The sequence below is a fragment of the Eretmochelys imbricata genome, chromosome 1 (genome assembly GCF_965152235.1).
Source record: "Eretmochelys imbricata isolate rEreImb1 chromosome 1, rEreImb1.hap1, whole genome shotgun sequence".
Classification (NCBI taxonomy): Eukaryota; Metazoa; Chordata; order Testudines; family Cheloniidae; genus Eretmochelys; species Eretmochelys imbricata.
This window is the reverse complement of record NC_135572.1, coordinates 18,029,546-18,048,266: the sequence shown is the minus strand read 5'-3', so window position 1 is coordinate 18,048,266 and position 18,721 is coordinate 18,029,546. Positions and strand designations below refer to the sequence as shown.

Genomic DNA, 18,721 nt, shown 5'->3' with positions numbered 1-18,721 from the left:
TGCCTAATTGAGTGGCAGTGGCAGTGGAGTGTGGCCTGGGGGTCGAACACTTGCCTGCAGAGCCAGGTGATGGTGACCCAAAAACCCAGTGAGTGTTCTTGGGTAGGCCACTGTACGTCTCGCTTCCTCCTCCGCCTTTGCATGGTGCTTGTAGAGCTATAGCTAGAAAGGGCTAGCTGTTTACATGCTAATAATCCTCACTGTATTTTTCTCACACAGATACTCTGAGGAACATTCCCTTGGTGAGCCATGGTCCGCGCTCCTCCCCAGCCGAGCTAAACAGCTCCAACCACCACCTGCTCAGAGAACGCAAGTCGTCAGCTCCTGCCCACTCCAGCCAACCTACCTTGTTCACTTTCGATTCACCTGCCAACCACGTCCAGACCACCTTGTCTGCCAGCGCCCCACAGGACTATCTCTTCCTGCACCAGTGTATGAGTCGAAAATCAGAAAATACAAGGTACAGTAGGAGGTCTATGGGCAAACGTAGGGGGAAACCCTGTAACATCAGCAATGATATTCCACCCTCAGAGCTATATCCAGAGGGAGCGCTGGCGGTTGGCTACAGACAACTGGAGTCTACTTCCAGCTCTGCCACTGACTGGCTATGTGATCTTGGGCAAGTCACTTAATCTCACATATCTATCACTGACATGAATGAGAATTGTGCCTTGATCAAAGGCATGATGTCAGCCTTACTGCATCAGTGAATCTAGGCAGCTGAAGAGAGGGCAATGCTGGCTCTAAACTGTCTTAATGTCCCCCCGATCCCAAGGGCTGATGTGGGGTGGGGTGGCCCATGGCATAATTTAGAGCAGCCTTGGGGCTCATCTACATTACACCCAGCTGTAAAGACTTCCAGGGGCTGTTCCAATGCTAGGGATTGCCAGCATGCAGCTGAACTGTGGCCAAGCCCTCTCTCCCTCTCTATGTCCATGACATGCCCCCTATGCTGGAGTGGCTGAGAGGGGGCAGCAAAAAGCAAAAAGAGCTGGCAGTGACTATGCCAGCTAAAGGAATCCTAAGCTGCCCATCTTTTTAGTCCCTCTGCACTGCATGAATCTGACCCATTGTTTCCAGTTTTAACCTTTATGTAAAGCTTTCTGGACAAAATAACAATTTTTCTATTTCAAGGGAAGGGTAGATTTGCCTGCTGTTTGATACCCTTCTGATGTTTCATATGGTGACTGTGCAAACCTGCTGTACCCCAGACCTTGGTTTGCATCACAGCTGTCAGTCACGTTCAGTGAAGTATTTATGGGAGAATGGCAGCCATCCCACCTCCCAGCTGGAAGGGCTGCCTTAAACAGTGGAGAGCCGGTTTGCAGAGTATAAGCAACGAGGAGGGACTACTGAGAGAACAAGACGGGAGTAAAGGTCACAGCACAACTGGATTACTGAGATCAGGGGCTTTTCCTGAGTCCCCACAGAATTTCCCTGCTGCATCTGTCTTTCACTAACAATAAAAAAAATTAACTTCAGATGGAATTAATGAAACATTATAAATAACCTTCCTCATGGTCCAGCTGTTAGACGCCTCTTGGAGACTAAAGACCATTTTGCACACATCCTCTGCAAGCCTGGTGACAGAGGAATCTGAGACAAGGAGGAAAGATAACAAGGGCTAGATGTCCTTGGAGTAGGAATAAGACGGCCCCTTACGCCAGTGACCTGGTCTAGCGCTGTGCAAATAATGGATTTTTTGGTTCACTGATAAGTCTGAAAAATTGGAGGGGGGGTGAGGAAATAGTTTCAGGCTGCAGTGAAAACAATTTTTCAAATGTTCAGTTAATCGAAAAGTAAAACGAAACTTTGTTTTGGGTTGAACAGCATGTTTTGTTTTGATTTTGAGCCTTTCAAATTGGTTCTGAATTGTTTTTAAAAGTAAAATGATAGGAAATTTCTAAACAAAAAGTTGCTCCAGACTGAAAATATTGAAACATTTCATTTTGAAAAGGTTGAAATGAAACATGCCCAGATTAAGAATTTTTGTGTTTTGTTTTCAGCACAGGAATTCGCAAAACATTTTCATGTCACCAGATCGGCATTTTTCACTGGAAAAAATTTACACTCGAAAAATGTTGCCCCGCTCTAACCTGGACTCTATAGAAATAATTCGAATGCCCAGAGAAGCATCTGCAGGTACATTAGCTGGGATAAAAATAATAAGGGCTGTCAACCTTCATGATCATGGTATCAGCTGATCTCCAGTAGGGGTCTGGAAGAAAATTCCTTCCCTGACGCATGGTTACAGCCCTAGAGCAAGGTGTCAGGGCTCCTTGGTACTGTTCCCATGTAACCTCTCTGGGTCTTACCCAGCTGTAAAATGGGGATAATAGTCACTATGTGGCAGCAGCGTTAGGGGGAACTGTCTAATTAACCCTAGCAAAGTACTTTCAGATCCTCAGATGAAAGGCAAAGCAAGGCTCTTTCTCTGGGGCATCTGGTGTAAGTCACTGTCAGAGTCAAAATACCCGGCTGGGACCCAGGAACCAAATTCTAAGGGCTGAGTATCCACTTGGTGAAATTCAGCATTGTCTTGTGATGCTCAGTCTTTGTTCAAATGAGTCTATTTCTTAGCGCCATCTTGTGATGGTTTCTGTGAACAGCAGCACCTTTATCGGCACACATTGTGGGAGACATGCCTGGATCTTAAAATAGAAACAAAACCATCCTCTCGCTGGCCCTTGCCTACCCCGTGTACAAAAGTTACACACCTCAGAAACAAATTTCAGCTCCGCTGTGTAATTTACTGCAGGCAAAATCTTCCCTGGCACACTATTATCAGCGGCACAACAAGGCCACACAGGACCCTGGTTGAAGAAGAGGTTAGGGACCCGTTTCCCAATTCTGAAATCTAAAATTTTCTTTGTCCCCAAACTACCCACCACCCCCCGACATCCCCATTTCCCCTACAACGCCCACAACTCACCACATTGCCCCCAACATACCCCACTCCCCTTAACCCCTCACCCTGCAGCCCCCCAACACTCACCACTCAGGGAATTGTCGTCATTGGAAATCCGACGAAAACAGTCACAAAAACATTTCCATTAGTCCTAGTTTTGGTAATTTCCTTTTAAAACACAAATCTAAAAGCCAACCAGATTTAGTGCTTTTCACTTATAAATCTCAAAGTGTTTTGCAGAGGAAGGTCAATATCATTATTCCCATCTGGAAAATGGGGAAACTGAGGCACAGCGTGGAGTGAGGTGACTTCCCAAGGCCACACAGAAACTGAATGGCAGAGCTGGAGAAAGAGCCAAAGTCTCTTGACTCCCAAGGCTCCCCCAGCTCCGGGGCTGCGGTGGGGTGAAAGGACTCCTCCGGCCCTGGAGTTGGGAGAGAGACGTCTCTCCCATCCCTGCCGCAGCCACGGAGCTTGGGCCAGGAGAGAGGCATCTCTCCCGTCCCTGCCATAACCCCAGAGCTGGATCCAGGAGAGAGGCATCTCGTTTCCCCCCCCACACCCTCGTAGCCCTGCACTTTCCACGCTCCTCCAAACCCCCATCACCTCAGCCCACTGCCCCCACCCACCCTACACGTCCTCCACGCTCCCCTGTGTGTATGCCAGCGCTGCTGATGTGCAGCCTTTGATGGGTTCCTGTGTGGCCGGGTAAGCGTGCATCTTAGAGGGAACACAGCTTGCTACCCCAAATGGAGTGACCCAGCTATGTCAACCTGAACACACTGGATTAGATAAAACAATAAAACAAGTTTATCAACTACAAAGAGAGAGATTTTAAGAGAGTACAAGTAATAAGGCATAAAAATCAGAAATGGTTACATGAAAAATAAAGATAAAATGCCTCCTGATGCCTAACTTAAGAAACTATATAAGATTCAAAGCAAAGTCTTCTCACCACATAATTTCAGCAGGCTTACTGCCCAAACTCTTTACATCAGGACCACTTCTCCCAGAGTCCAACAGCTGCTTCCTTTGTCTCTTCAGGTGCAGTGAATGCACTGAACAGGGAGGGAGAGAGAAGTGCTGGGGGGGGGGGTGTTGTCCTGTCCCTTTTTATAGTTTCAGTCCCCCTCTTGAAAAACATTTCCAGCTGAAACCCAGGAGACACAGAGTCTATGTGGAAGGATGTTCCCCACTGGGTTTTTTTTTCACCTGTTCGAACTTCCTTTGTTTTCCCTCCCTGTTTGATGACTCCGTTTACCACTTAAATGCAAATTTAGCAGAGCATACTTTCCTTTGTGTTAGGACAGACCTGTTTGCCAACTTCTGTTTGCGCGGGGCTGTGGGGTTTGGAACAGAGGGTAATAACATCACATAGGAAAATCTTTTAACTTCACATACAATGTTGTCACACATATTTTATCAGGACAAGACTGACCTGCAAATTATGAGTTTCCCAATGGTACCTCACAAGGCACACTTTGTACAAAAACGATAACAATAGGGTGTGAACACAGGAGTGCATTCTGTCACAACCAAATCATACCTTCCACAGGGAAGGGCTCTGAATCGGACCATCAGGGAGGTGGAGTTTGTCCAGCCCTAGTACACAGCCAGGGGGCTGGCCCCCTACAGCTCAGATCCCAGGTTAACCATGAAAGCTCTGTGCCTCTGAATTCCCTTCCTGCTCCCCTCCTGTTGCTGCCCCCAGGTTTCCCCTCAGGGGATTTTGCTCTGTGGTGGAGCCAAGTCAGGCAGGTGTCTTTCTCCACTTGTACAGGCTGGGGAGGCACAGGGAGTGTAGCACGTGACTTGCCCATGATCACCGAGCAAGTCAGTGGCTCTCCAGACGCCCAGACCCCTGCTGTAGCCATTGGCCACACTGCCTCGGAGAACTAAGCCACACCCTTTCCTCTTTCCTAGGAGCGCCAGTTTCTCCCAAGCCACAAGGTCCTCATTCTTCATGAGGAGCGACACGGCCGTTCAGAAACTCTCCCAGGGCAACGGACACTGTGTGAATGGGGTCGGCGGGCAAGTCCACGGATTCTACAGCTTGCCGAAGCCCAGCAGACACAATTCAGAGCTCAGGGACAGTGCCTACGACCTCCCGCGGAGCTTTGGCTCTTACACTCACACCAAAGCCAGCCTCACGGGCTCTGACACGGATAACGAGGAGGTCTATACCTTTAAGACTCCCAACAACACCCTGTGCAAGGAGTTTGGGGAGCTCTCCACGGACTCCTATGACATCCCCGTCACCCCTCTTTCTGTATACCAGATCCCAAGGACATTCACACTGGACAAGAACCACAACACGCTGGCCGTGGCCTCCAGTGATTCATCCGCTGCTCCCCCACCCCGGCCCCCTAAACCAGGGCAGATAGAGTCACGGTGGGGCAGCCCCCAGCAGCGCCCGCCGAATGGTGAAAGCATAGGTATGGTCTCCGTGGCGGCTACCATTCCCAGGAGGAACACGTTACCAGCAGTGGAGAACAGCAGACTACATAGAGGTAAGTGTTACATTTAAATAGGGGTGTGGTGGGGCAAGGCATCTTTTCCCCAGACATCAAGTTGAACAGTACAGCCAAAGATGCTGACTCCCTTAGAGAGAAGTGGAGCCAGATGCTCAGCCTGTGTAGATCACCATAGTTCAACTGAAATCAACGGAGGTACACTGGTTTATTCCAACTGAGCAGCTGGTGCTACATATTAAGGGGATGGACCTGTGGCATATATGAACACTCCTGAATTTTTGGGTATGTCCAAATTCTGTAGTTGCTTCTTGTCTGCATAAAGGGCTGAACCGAAACCCCAGATTCAGTCACCCCCAAACTTTGGGGAAGTTCAGATCTAGATCAAAACACCGCCTTTCAGGCCCATATTTTTCTCAGCTCCTGCCGGTACATTTGACTTTTAATTCAACGTATGGCCAATGTTTTCAAAAGCTGCCACTGATTTTGGAGGCCTCGAAGTTTGGGCGCCCAACCTGAGATAACTAAAGGTAATTTTCAGTGCTCTCCAGGCCTGATTTTCACAGCAGCTGCAGCTCCCATTGACTCTGACTGGAGCGGTGGTTCTTCAGCACCTCTGAAAATCAGAGTCGGTCCATCTCCAGCTGGACACACACACCATGCACTTTTTAAATGTTTAGCGTAAAGCTGCAAGGAACTAACTGGCCGAGGAGAATAGTTAATGTAAGGTGGGGCCTTTCCCTCCAGGACACCCATTCCAGGCTGAGCTAGGTCAGCTGCAGCCAAATGCTGTTACCACCCTCACTAGCCATCAGTGAGGATAAATGAATAAAACTGCTGTGGAGTACTTAGACCAACCTGTTTGAGATGGGATAGAAAAAAAAGAGAGAAGACTTGCACAGTTTCAGAACTCCTTGCGCAGATACCCATCCTCTGCTGACCTAAACAAACAGCATTTACGGTATAGCAATAACCAGCCATAGTTAAAGGTGAGCTGTTGAGGGCTCCATGTGTCAGGGGCACTATTAGAACTAGAGGAGTCACAAGCAGGCGCCGTGTGTATTGTGAATCCATGATTTGTGTTTCAGCTTCTTCCTGTGAGACTTACGAATACCCCCAGCATGGTGGCAGCAGCACAGTTCAGTCAGCAGAGTCTGTGAATGACGGGTTCAACTCATATCTGGTAAGCTGATGCCACTATCACCCACTCGTCAGTGTGTGTCATGTGTCCCCCTCAGCCACAAAGGAAGTGAGTCTGCCATCCATTATGCAACACACACATTCCATGCCCCAGGACTGGCTTTGCCTCCGGTACAATTCCGACCGGCCCCTGAATGCACATGGAGGATGCCATTTTGTTCTACAAAATGGCGTCCATACAAAGTACATGCCAGGTCATGCCTTCCATGGCAAGTGTAGAATTTTGTGCCTTACTGAAAATGTCACTGTGACTCCGCCACGGCTGCCAGCTTGGGGACCTAGGGCTTGAACTGGCTCCATTGACTCAGTGGAAGTTTTGCTTTGACTTCAGTGAAAGCAGAATTGAAGCCTTCGTCCTTCAGCTCATGCTGGAGCCCTGGAAGTCTGGTTCAACCCTGGTGATGACCAACTTAACAGTTGTTTCCTAGTAGCTAGATAAGCTCACACTATTGAGAACTGAGATTTGATTTGGATGCTTACACAAACCATAAACATCCTGCGTTTTAACCATTCAAGCAAACTACAAATGGAAGTGGTGGATTCTCCATCTCTTGACGTCTTCAGGTCACGACTGGACGCCTTAATGGAAGATGTGCTTTAGCCCAGCACAAGTTATGCAGGGGTAACTGTGTGAAATGTAAGAGCCTGTGATATATAGGGGGTCAGACTATATGATTTTATGGTCTTTTCTGGAAATATAATCTATGAATCTGAATCTATGATTCTGCAGAGCTGGGCTGGAAATGTTGCCAACACAGACTCTATTATGAGAATTCTGATATTTCCTGCTTCCTTTTGAACTGGAAATACCATTAAACCAGCCTCTTGCACTGCATTTCTGTCATGGCTGGAGCCAGGACATGCAGAGATACATGAGAAACAGAGTTAGCTGAACTATTTTCTAACCTCCGAGAAGGTTCAGTTCAGTTTGAAGTTTGCGTGAGTTTAACTGGATGGATTCCACCATCCCATCTTTAATCCCCACCCTGAACTTGGAGCTCAGTGAGATGTTTTGATAAAGATCATTATCAGAGCTGTGTGCAAAATTCACAGTGGAAATGAAAAAGCTCATTTCTGAGTTTGCAGACCTTCTGCAATCATGCTCTGAGGCCACACAAAGGGGTCCAGATCTGGGAATTCAAACCATCCTCCCAGCTCAATATCCTTGTGATACTCAGTGCCTAACTACAGCATCTTGAAAAGCCAGAGTTCCTGAGCTGGAGGAATTGAGATGCCGAGTTATTTACAGGCCATTATAGGGACACTGTAAATCCAGTCCACCTCACAGCAGGCTGTCCCAACCATCCCTGTGAGGGAGCCAGTGTCATGATGGGAGGTGGCTAAAGTGTAGTGGAAGGGCCAATGGATGGGCCCTGCCTTCCAAGAGAGGTAGAGGAATCTGATCATTCTTCATGTAGCGATGTCACATCCGGAAACTGGATAGAGTTGTGGTTGGAGACATGGTCACTAGAAATACTGATAGTGGGAAATGTGGTGAGGTAGCCTTGTTTACTTCCCTACTGGCTGTGAAGTTGGGTCTCAATGGACATCTAGACGAACATCCACAGAGTGCTGGGGAGGATCCTGTGGTTGTGGTACATATTGGTATAAATGACATAGGGAGGTGTAGGAAGGAGGTCTTGGAAGCTAAATTAGCATGCTGGGGTTAGCGCCACACCTGGGCCAGCTAGTCAGGGAACCATCAGGGTCTCAACGCGAGGATGAGAAGATGTTGTAGTGGGGAGGTTTAAATTTATTAGAGATTCCTTAAGGAAAGGAGGAGACCTGATACCAAAGGGATGGGTTTCACCTTAACCCAAGTGGAAACTAGCGCAGAGGGATTATTAAAACCAGGAGCTGTGGGAAAGCTGACAGGAACTACGGAGCACTTGGGTCAAGCAAAGACACTCGCTAAGGAGGACAGGAAATGTCAGCTCCTTGGGGCAGGGATTGTTTTCTCTTTCCCTGTTTGGAAAGTGCCTAGCATACCTTAGGCAATGCTGGAAATCAATTGTAATATTAAAGGTAGCTCTGCTTCTCTCTAGCACTAAAGGCTAGCCCAGAAATTACAGCTGAATGGGAGCAAAGAAAGGTTGAGAATCAACACCAGAACTCCCCTGAACTGGGAACTGTTTGACGTTCAGATCCAAAGGCTGACGTGAATTTGGCAGCTTTGATCCCATCTCCAGTGTAAATGTCTGCTCACTGTGATAGGGAGGGATTCAGTGGTGAGCTGGAGCCGGTTCGCACCGGTTCTCTAGAACTGGTTGTTAAATTCAGAAGCCCTTTTAGAACCGGTTGTTCCGCTAGGGACAACCGGTTCTAAAAGGGCTTCTAAATTTAACCGGCCAAAAGTGGCGCCTTAGGCGCCGACTCCACGGGTGCTCCAGCCCTGGAGCATCCCAGGGGAAAATTTGGTGGGTGCAGAGCACCCATCGGCAGTTCCCCGCCCCACCCCACCCCCGGCCCCAGCTCACCTCACCTCTGCTCCGCCTCCACCTCCTCCCGTGAATGCGCCGCCCCACTGTGCTTCTCTGCCCCCCAGGCTTCCTGCGAATCAGCTGTTCGCACAGGAAGCCGGGGCAGGCTGAGAAGCAAGCGGCAGCTTCACACTCAGGCCCAGGGAGGCGGAGGTGAGCTGTGGTGGAGGACGCGAGGAGGGCCACCCGCGCCGCAGCAGGTAACCCGGGGGGGTGTGCAGGGGAACCGTTCCCCGCCCCAGCTCACCTCCGCCACCCTCGGCCTGAGTGGGAAGCCACGGCCTGCTTCTCAGTCCTCCCCGGCTTCCCGCCAAACAGCTGATTCGTGGGAAGCTGCAGGGGGGCGCAGAAGCAGAGCAGGGCGGTGGGTTCAGGGGAGGAGGCGGAGCGGAGCGGAGATGAGCTGGGGCCGGGCACGGGGTGGGGAGCTGCTGGTGGGTGCTCCGGAGCACCCAGGGAGTCGGCGCCTAAGGCGCCACTTTTGATGTGATCAGTGGGGAAGCGGCCGCTCCCCCTGCTCCCCCCCAGCTACGCTCCCACGCCCTTAGGAACCAGAGGGACCTGCCGGATGCTTCCTGGGAGCTGCCCCAGGTAAGCACCCCCGGGACTCCCTACCTCGCCCCCCAGCAGGTCCCTCTCGCTCTTAGGGGTGGGGTGGGCACCCACTACGGTGGCCCATGAGACCCTTCTGCCCGGTTCTGGGGGCAGTCAGGGGACAGGGGAGGGAGGTGGATAAGGAAGGGGTCCCGGGGGGGGCATCAAGGAATGCGGGGGGGTTGGATGGGGCAGGAGTCCCGGGGGGCAGGGGTGGGCAACGACCCCTGCATGGGGTGAGGAGGGAACCCGTTGTTAAGATTTTGGCAGCTCATCACTGGAGGGATTATACTCTGGAGTCTAGGCCACAGTGAGTTACACTGAATACTGCTGCTCGTATTCCATACCACACTAAATATCCTCTTGACCCTTGACTTCCCTGTGCTTTGCAGCAAGCCAGAGCCGCAGTGGCTCGCTCCCACAGTGCTGACTCCGAGGACAATTATGTCCCAATGAACCCAGGCTCCTCATCCCTGCTGAACATGGAGAAAGCGAATGACAATTCCCAGAATCTCTACATCCCCATGAGCCCTGGTCCACACCACTTTGACCTGCTGGGATTGTCCTCGACGACCCTCCCAGTCCATAAAGGAGGAGCCATTTCCCAGTGCCACAGGCGGCTGAGCGAAATCCAACCCCCTCCGGTCAACCGCAACCTCAAACCCGACCGGAAAGGTAAGACCAGTTCCTTGGACAGAAACTCCTGTACTTGAGGGGAATCTTCACAGGAACTCTGCCATGACTAATTATAATACTTCAGACAGCTGAATAGAAGTATCAGATTGTGCCACATAACCATGGGGGAACAGTGGTGCACAGCCTCCAGGCAAACACGGGGAAGGGCACTCACTGCCTTTCAGAGCCCTCCAGCACATATTGACTGCCACAGCCCTGTGCGGGGCACCGCTCCCTGCCCCAGCACAGCCAGCCATCTGCACGGGCCACTATTAGAGCAACTCGGAAAACTACTTACGGAACAGAATATAAATGTCTAAAAAATTAAACTTTTTAACCTTTTTCCAAATCAAAATTTTGGGGCAAATTTTTGTTCCATGAGAAAGTTTGGTTTTTCAGTTTGAAGGGGCGGGGGGAGGGGTGAAGGGGGAACACTCAAGTTTTGGAATTTACCATGAAACAAAAATTCCAATTTCTGAGCAGCTCTAACCAGGATCTGTGTACAGAGCCTTAGCCCCAACCCCTCCCCACTCCTCTTCCATCTTCAGGGATGACACAACCTTCATAGCCCTTATGCACAATAAGTGGAGTTCTTCCTGGCCTTTACACAAGGCCCTATAATGGGGAAGGTCCTTGCTTCCCCCCTCCCCCCGCATCCCCGCAGAAGAAATCTTTCCCATAGCAAGTAATCTGCATACCAAAAAATGTACCTTCAAATCAGGTACTTGACACACCGGTCATGTGTCACTATGGGCCTACTAACAACCCCATTGTCTTCAAAGGGAGCTGGATCAGCGCTCCCTTTATAGCGGTGCATGGTCTCTCCCCAGAACCTGCCATTATACTGAAAGGTCCAAGTGGAAAATACAGAGCTCCATCCTCCTCATGTAGATTAGGCCACTGGGCACCACAGCTCTCTTTGAGAAGAAGGTGGTGTTGTGGTTAAGGCATTGGTGTCTGGCACTGTAGGTTCAAGCCCTGATTCTGTCTCCGGCTTCCTGTATGGGTAAGGCTCTTAGTCCCCCTCTGTGAAATGGGGATACCAGTTCTGTTTAGACTTGCAGCAGGGACTGTTTCTTGCTATGGGTACTTCTACCCTTGGAGCTGGCAGTGTAATTGAGGAAACATTCCCATGCTAGCTCTGACTGAGCTAGCGCACTAAAAATAAAGCGCAGCCCGTGGGAGGGGCTAGCTGCCCGAGGTACGTGCTTGTGCAGCGAACCAGGCTAGTTGCATTCTACTTTTAGCGCACTCGCTCCATCAGAGCTCACACGGGTATGTCTCCTTGTTCTGGAAGTTATACCTCCCGCTCAAAATGGAGACATACACTATGAGTATGTACAGCGCCTAGCACCATCTCTGTAGCCCCTGCCATAACACCAATAATTATCTGAGTTCAGGAAACAGCAGGAGACCTTTTAAGCTGTCATGTTTTTCGATTGTCGTAGCTGATTAATTAACCATTTGCTTAAATTCACCATTTTGAAAATAAAAGAACAGACTGTAATTCAGAGCAACTTGGAAAGTTTCCTGGTTTCTCACACATTCAGATGGAAGCTGCAGCCTGGGTGTTGTACCGCCCAGTGCAGTGGAGATGAAATGCAGGAATTGCTGGGTAAATTCTCTTGCCTGTGTTACACAAGAACTCAGACTAGATGATCTAATGATCCCTTTTGGGTGTCAAATCTATGGCTCGGAGATACTGAATGTGTGAGGGTGCTGTTCAACAGGCATGAGGTGCCCAGCACATGACAGGATTAGGCCACTAGTCTGTGTTTTAAGAACATAAGAACAACCATACTGGGTCAGACCAATGGTCTATCTAGGCCAGTATCCTGTCTTCCAACAGTGGCCAATGCCAGATTCTTCAGAGGGAGTGAACAGAACAAGTCAATTATCGAGTGATCCATCCCCTGTCGTCCACTCCCAGCTTCTGGCAGTCAGAGGCTTAGGGTCATCCAGAGCATGGGGTTGCATCCCTGACCATCTTGGCTAATAGCCACTGATGGACCTATCCTCCATGAACGTATCTAGTTCTTTTTTGAACTCAGTTATACTTTTGTCCTTCACAACATCCCCTGGCAACATAGTTCCACAGGTTGACAGTGCATTGTGTGAAGAAGTATTTCCTTATGTTTGTTTTAAATCTATTGCATATTCATTTCACTGGGTGACCCCTAGTTCTTATGTTATATGAAGGGGTAAATACCTTATTCACTTTCTCCACACCATTCATGATTTTATAGACCTCTATAAAAGCGGGGGGGGGGGGCGATCATCCACATGGCTGTGGAGGCCTTTGCATTTTATTTTTTAAAAGACGGTGATTTAGTGTTAGGGAGAACTTAAAGAACATGTTCACTGATGAATAAATCCTCCTTCTGCGATAGCAAAGCCAACGCCTCTGGACCTGAGAAACAACACGGTCATCGATGAGCTTCCCTTCAAATCGCCCGTCACCAAATCTTGGTCCAGACCTATGTGAGTAGACTGGGGGGAGTCTTAACTCCTGCAACACCACCATGGGCCAAGCTCAGGCCGTGTCCACATTAGCTGGACTTACTTAGCTTCAGGGTGATAGATTGTGATGGCATAGCTAATTCACTAGGAGCCACATTCTAGTCTCAGTAATATCTATGTCATTCTGGAATATGGTTATTGCAGTCAATGGAGACGCTGGATTTACACTGGTGTGACTAGAAAAGGAGTACTTGTGGCACCTTAGAGACTAACCAATTTATTTTAGCATGAGCTTTCGTGAGCTACAGCTCACTTCATCAGATACATACCGTGGAAACTGCAGCAGACTTTATATATACACAGAGAATATGAAACAATACCTCCTCCCACCCCACTGTCCTGCTGGTAATAGCTTATCTAAAGTAATCGTCAGGTTAGGCCATTTCCAGCACAAATCCAGGTTTTCTCACCCTCCACCCCCCCACACAAATTCACTCTCCTGCTGGTGATAGCCCATCCAAAGTGACAACTCTTTACACAATGTGCATGATAATGAAGTTAGGCCATTTCCTGCACAAATCCAGGTTCTCTCACTCCCTCACCCCCCTCCAAAAACCCACCCCCATACACACACAGACTCACTCTCCTGCTGGTAATAGCTCGTCCAAACTGACCACTCTCCAAGTTTAAATCCAAGTTAAACCAGAACATCTGGGGGGGGGGGGGAGGAAAAAACAAGAGGAAATAGGCTACCTTGCATAATGACTTAGCCACTCCCAGTCTCTATTTAAGCCTAAATTAATAACTGACCCTAGATCTCCAGTGTAGTCAGCACCAAAAAGACCATTCGGGTTCTTGTTGTCCTGGTCTCTTTAACATCTCTTGCTGTTACGGGGATGTGTCTTCTATCTTGCAAGACTTGCACTTTGATTCTGAGCTGGAAATGGGCCCCAGCTGCAAAGTCTGGAGCCAGATCTGAATTCCCTAAAAGCTTGAGGATGTCTGGATTCAGGGTTTTGGCTTGGTCCGTTTTATAAGCAGGGGCCAGCTGCAAAGTTTCAATCTGGATCAGACTTTCTCAAAGCATGGTGATGTTCAGATCTGAAATTACAGTTTTGGTCCCAATTCTAGCCCATCCAGAGAAATGCATCAGCATTTGCTAATTTTCTACCTGATGGTGTGATAAAACTCTGTGAATACAGGAGAATTGCCTCAAATTTGACATTGAAATCCAGTGCATTACAAAGTGCTAATTACTAACAAAAAGTCCAATGGTTAATCTCACTTGGAGATTGTTGCCTTTTTCAGAATTGTGCATAACCCAAACCACACCTAAGTCAGTGACTTGATCCAAACTCAGAGCCAGGGTAGTCATTGGCTGGCTGAGGTTTACAAAATCTTTGAGTGAACCCAGACTCAGCTGAACCTGGAGTCAATATATGGTTTCATATCAAAACTAGCTGAAGCCCACAGTGTCAGTGCAAAACAGGATGGAACTCAAAAGGTTTTGACTGAGTTTTGCTTTGAGGGCCCTTAAAGCAAAGCTCAGCTGAGAGGAACTCTGCAAATTGAAACTAAAGAGCTTCATACCAAACCCTCTAAGCCAAAAGTGCCAGGATTCACACAACTCCAGTTCTGCCACTAGTTCATAGTCTGACATTGTCCTATATGGGGACATTGGCTGTTATGACAGTTATAATAAATTGGATTGTTTGGAGACTGACTGCAGGGCATGAGAACTGTGTGCTCAGATCACTACATTAGGAAACATACAGAGCTTGGGTTTTGATTGACAGGACGCCTGACCCCACAGCAGCTAATGGATTTTTCCCTTATCGACTAATTTTATGACCCTATTTTACTGCCTGGCAACCAATAGCTTTTTAAGATGGGAACTTCAGTAACAGACTCTGATTGCATTATGTTATTCCTTATGCAGTAATTAGATCTGGTTGACTGAAAACAAGATGAGGCCTTCAAGGTCTAGCCTGCCATCAAAATGCAAGTAGGCTACTGCACAGTAAACGCAAGCTTGAAGCTGTGATTAGTATGGAGGGGAAATGGCGCGAGAAGCTCGGAGGCTCTATGTGCCGTCATATGGGGATTGCAATTAAATACATCCTGTGAGATAAAAGAGTTTATGGAGCCTGGACTCTAGTAATATGGTAGCAGGAGAATTGGGGCTACATAAAGAAACACGGTGATATTAAACAGAAATGAGGCAGAGCTAAAGGCCCAAATCTGGACCCTCCCTGGACTATGGGAAGGTTGGGTTGTGGAGACAAACTTTATAAATGGTCCTTCTTAAGTGGCACCAAAACCCTGGATTTCATTCATGAGCTGCAGGAAAGTTCAGACTTGGAGCCCAGCTCTGCAGCTCTGACCCATCCCTAGTAAGTGGTGAGCAGTGGGGTCCTGTAGCTGTAACTAACTCATTGGCACCTCTCATTGCAGCCAGACTTTCAACTCCAGCGCCTCACAATACTGCCGCCCAGTCTCCACCCAGAGCATCACCAGCACTGACTCGGGAGACAGTGAGGAAAACTACGTGGCCATGGTAAGTCCTGTTAGGACTGGCAAGCTACCTATGTCCTGCAGTGACTTGGGCTCTATAAATGCAAACCACGGTGTTTGCGACCGTGGTGTTAAAGATACTCAGATCTATGGTGATAAGGCCAGTATATATCCTTATATGGATTACAAGGCGGTTTTTTGTAACATGGCATTCTAACATGTATCTATATGAAACATCCTATTGTTTTTTAATTATTGTTTTACGTTGTGGAAGCAGAGAATGAGAGTGGACACAGACATACCGTGTGCTTCTCCCTCCCACACCAGAAAGCTCAAAAATGACCCTCCCTTTATTAAGTACTACTCTACATCATATCATGGTCCTCTCTGGGAACTGAAGGACCAAAAGCTCTATTATTTTAATGCCATGCCACATTTTATTGTACCTGCTTATTTTTAGATTGATTTTTAGACCCTTCTCCCACAGGAAGTGCTGGCATTCTCTGACTGTGTGTGGGACAGGAGCCATCCATCTTGCCCCAGGCATGAAAAGACAGGTTCCCAGCTGCTATAACAAGTGACGTTGATGAGACAGGAGAATTTGTGTCTCTTACAACGCTGCTACCCCATGACCTATTATTAATCAATTGTATTAAAGCTTACACAGAGCTCTTCGTCATGCTGGGAAATGTATTCACAGTGTGTACACATTTCCCAGACCTGAAGAAGAGCTCTGTGTTAGCTCGAAAGCTTGTCTCTCTCAACAACAGAAGGTTCAATAAAAGATACCACCTCACCCACCTTGTCTCTCTAATATCCTGGGACCAACATGGCTACAGCACATTGCGTACAGTTGTATTTAACACTGTTGATTAAATCTACCTGCAGTGCAGTGTAGCGAAGTGTAATGATGATTCTGGGCTCAATTATGGCCATGCTAAGGCCTCCTTCCAGCAAAGCACTTAAGCATACGTTTAACTTCAGGCATGTGAGTAGTTCCACCAAAGTCAATGAGACTGCTCAGGTGCATCAAGTTAAGCATGTGATTTGGGCTATAGGACCCCACTGAATTCAGTCCACTGTGCTGTTCTCATGGCTCCTGACCCAAATTGCAGAGGGGTAAGTGAGGGGGGAATTCAGGCCAGGCTCTCCCTTAAAGTTCTACCAATGATGGATTTTGGTTTTAGGTCCCTTGTATTCTCCTTGTTTCATTAACCCTTTTTTCTCCCACCTCTTTCCCACATTAGCAAAATCCTGTTTCTGCTTCTCCGGTTCCTAGTGGCACCAACAGCCCAGCAGCAAAAAAGAGTTCAGGGAGTGTGGATTATCTAGCCCTGGACTTCCAGCCAAACTCACCTGGGCCACACAGAAAGGTATCTTGGTTTTTTTAAAAAATGTTTAATTAAATATTATATATTTTTAATGGTTTGAAGCCAGCTCAACAAACAACAGGGGCCTGATGTTCAGCGGCGATAAGGAGGCACTGCTTCAGTGATGTCAGTGGTGTTGGATCCATTTAATCCACCTGAGGATCTGGCTCTGTATATTATTCTAGGCCAAATTCTGCCCTTACTCACATACCTGCAGCTGCACTGGAGGTGTAACTAAGACCATTGGAGGCAATGGCTTTTATGGCTGTAAAGGAGAGCGGAATTTGGCCCACCTACTATAGATCTTATATTAGGCTTAATTCAGCTTTCACTGAAGTCAATGGGAAGATGTCCCTTTCTATGGGAGCTGGATTAGATCCCCTCATTCCTTTCTTACATTTTCAGATGCAGGATCTCCAAAGTGCCCTGGAGTAAATGATCCAAAATGACTTGTGATTTGGATGCCCAACTTGAGACACCTGGAAGGGGACTGCTTTTTAGAAAGTGCTGAGCACCTAACCATGGAAAATCAGGCTTCCCTTAAGGTGTATCAAATTGAGCATCAAAATCACAAGTCACTTTTGAAAAATGAAGTCCCTATCTATGAGCCAAATTCTGCAGAGCCAATTAAGATGCCGCCAAATGAGGACTAGCCAGATGGACCAGTGATGGGAAACATCAGCAAAATGGCTTCTAGGTAACATGTAATGGAGTTACTGGCTCTTCATTATGTTCAAATCTGCATCTTAAATACAACACAGCTGCATGGTGTATAGTGTCTTCCATGCCAACTACATACATTACAGAATTCAACAATACACATACTAGAGAGGTGGCATAAAGCCACAAAAATCTAATCTGGATCCAGTTTAAGATTTTCTGAACCTCCAAAGTTTGGATCTGGGATTTTCGATTGTGTTTCTCTAAAAGAGTTAAGCAACTGCAGAGGGACAAGAAAATTAAAGTACTCTGAAAAGCAACTATGTACAAACGGCATCTTCTCACTCAGCAGATCTGCTCCTTCTGTGAATTTGGAGCCACACCTGCTTCTTTGAATGACAAAAATAATCTTTTACTCCTTGTTAGCCCTGCAGAGCCAACACAGCTAAGAGATGGGGAGCTAGATTCTAGTCTTTCTACTGTGTCGCTAACAGTTGCATACTGAGAAGGAAAGAACCCAGTTGGACTCTCAGATCCCAGGCTGAGTTTGCAGCACTGGCAGTTAGAAAGCAATATTGTTTTGCTTGTAAACTGAGCACATTTGACACAGAGTCACTGAGAGACAATAAACATGGAAGCCCATGGTATCATTTTTACACTCCTCTTTCAGACCAGGCTCTCACTTTGGGCCTGATCCAAAGCCTAGTAAGTCAATAGGAGTCTTTTGATCAAGGCCTCATTAAAAAATAAGAGGGATCTTAAGAAGGCATTTGCAAGTAATGTAAATAAAGAGCTACCAAGGCTGAGATATAGGCAGGTGGTTCCAGATAGCAAGAGCTGCACAGAAGAAGGCTCTTGCAGTACGAGTGGTGAGATTGTATGAGAGGACAGAGATGAGGCCAGCAGAAGCAGTGAAGTGGGCTAGATGTACTATCACTATGTCACTCTGTGTTCTCCTCCCCTGTACCCAGCCCTCCACATCGTCAGTCGCCTCAGACGAGAAGGTCGATTATGTGCAGGTTGACAAAGAGAAGACACAAGCTCTGCAGAACACCATGCAGGAGTGGACCGACGTCCGGCAATCAACAGAGCCCATTAAGAGCATGAAGCAGTAATGGACGGGGCAGATGGGGACAGCCATCCAGACAGGCAAATGTCCAACGGGTTTTCCCAGGCTGGGGTTCCCCTGGGTATGCGAGCTCACTTTGGGGTTGCATTTCTACAGTACAGTTGTTTGGGTCTTTTTTTTTTTAAGAAACTTAATTTCAGGGGAAGACTTGGCAGATATTGTTTGCCAGTGACAAAGACCAACTACTTGCAGTGGCTGGGTTTGTGCTGTTACTTTAGCGGCTGGATATACTGTTTAGGAACTTAAAACTTAGCAATACT

At 47.8% G+C, this 18,721-nt stretch overlaps 1 protein-coding gene across 1 annotated transcript in view; it reads left to right on the top strand.

The window, feature by feature from the left end:
- The window catches only part of GAB2 (GRB2 associated binding protein 2), a 178,149-nt gene extending 159,702 nt beyond the window's left edge, over nucleotides 1–18,447 (top strand). Inside the window, exons 3-10 of the mRNA XM_077808019.1 lie at nucleotides 220–460; nucleotides 4,832–5,418; nucleotides 6,468–6,562; nucleotides 10,046–10,328; nucleotides 12,719–12,809; nucleotides 15,243–15,345; nucleotides 16,550–16,675; nucleotides 18,304–18,447. Of these exons, the coding sequence (XP_077664145.1) occupies nucleotides 220–460; nucleotides 4,832–5,418; nucleotides 6,468–6,562; nucleotides 10,046–10,328; nucleotides 12,719–12,809; nucleotides 15,243–15,345; nucleotides 16,550–16,675; nucleotides 18,304–18,447 (1,670 nt within the window). The remainder of the gene's footprint in view (nucleotides 1–219; nucleotides 461–4,831; nucleotides 5,419–6,467; nucleotides 6,563–10,045; nucleotides 10,329–12,718; nucleotides 12,810–15,242; nucleotides 15,346–16,549; nucleotides 16,676–18,303) is intronic.
- The last annotated feature ends 274 nt before the right edge of the window (nucleotides 18,448–18,721 follow it).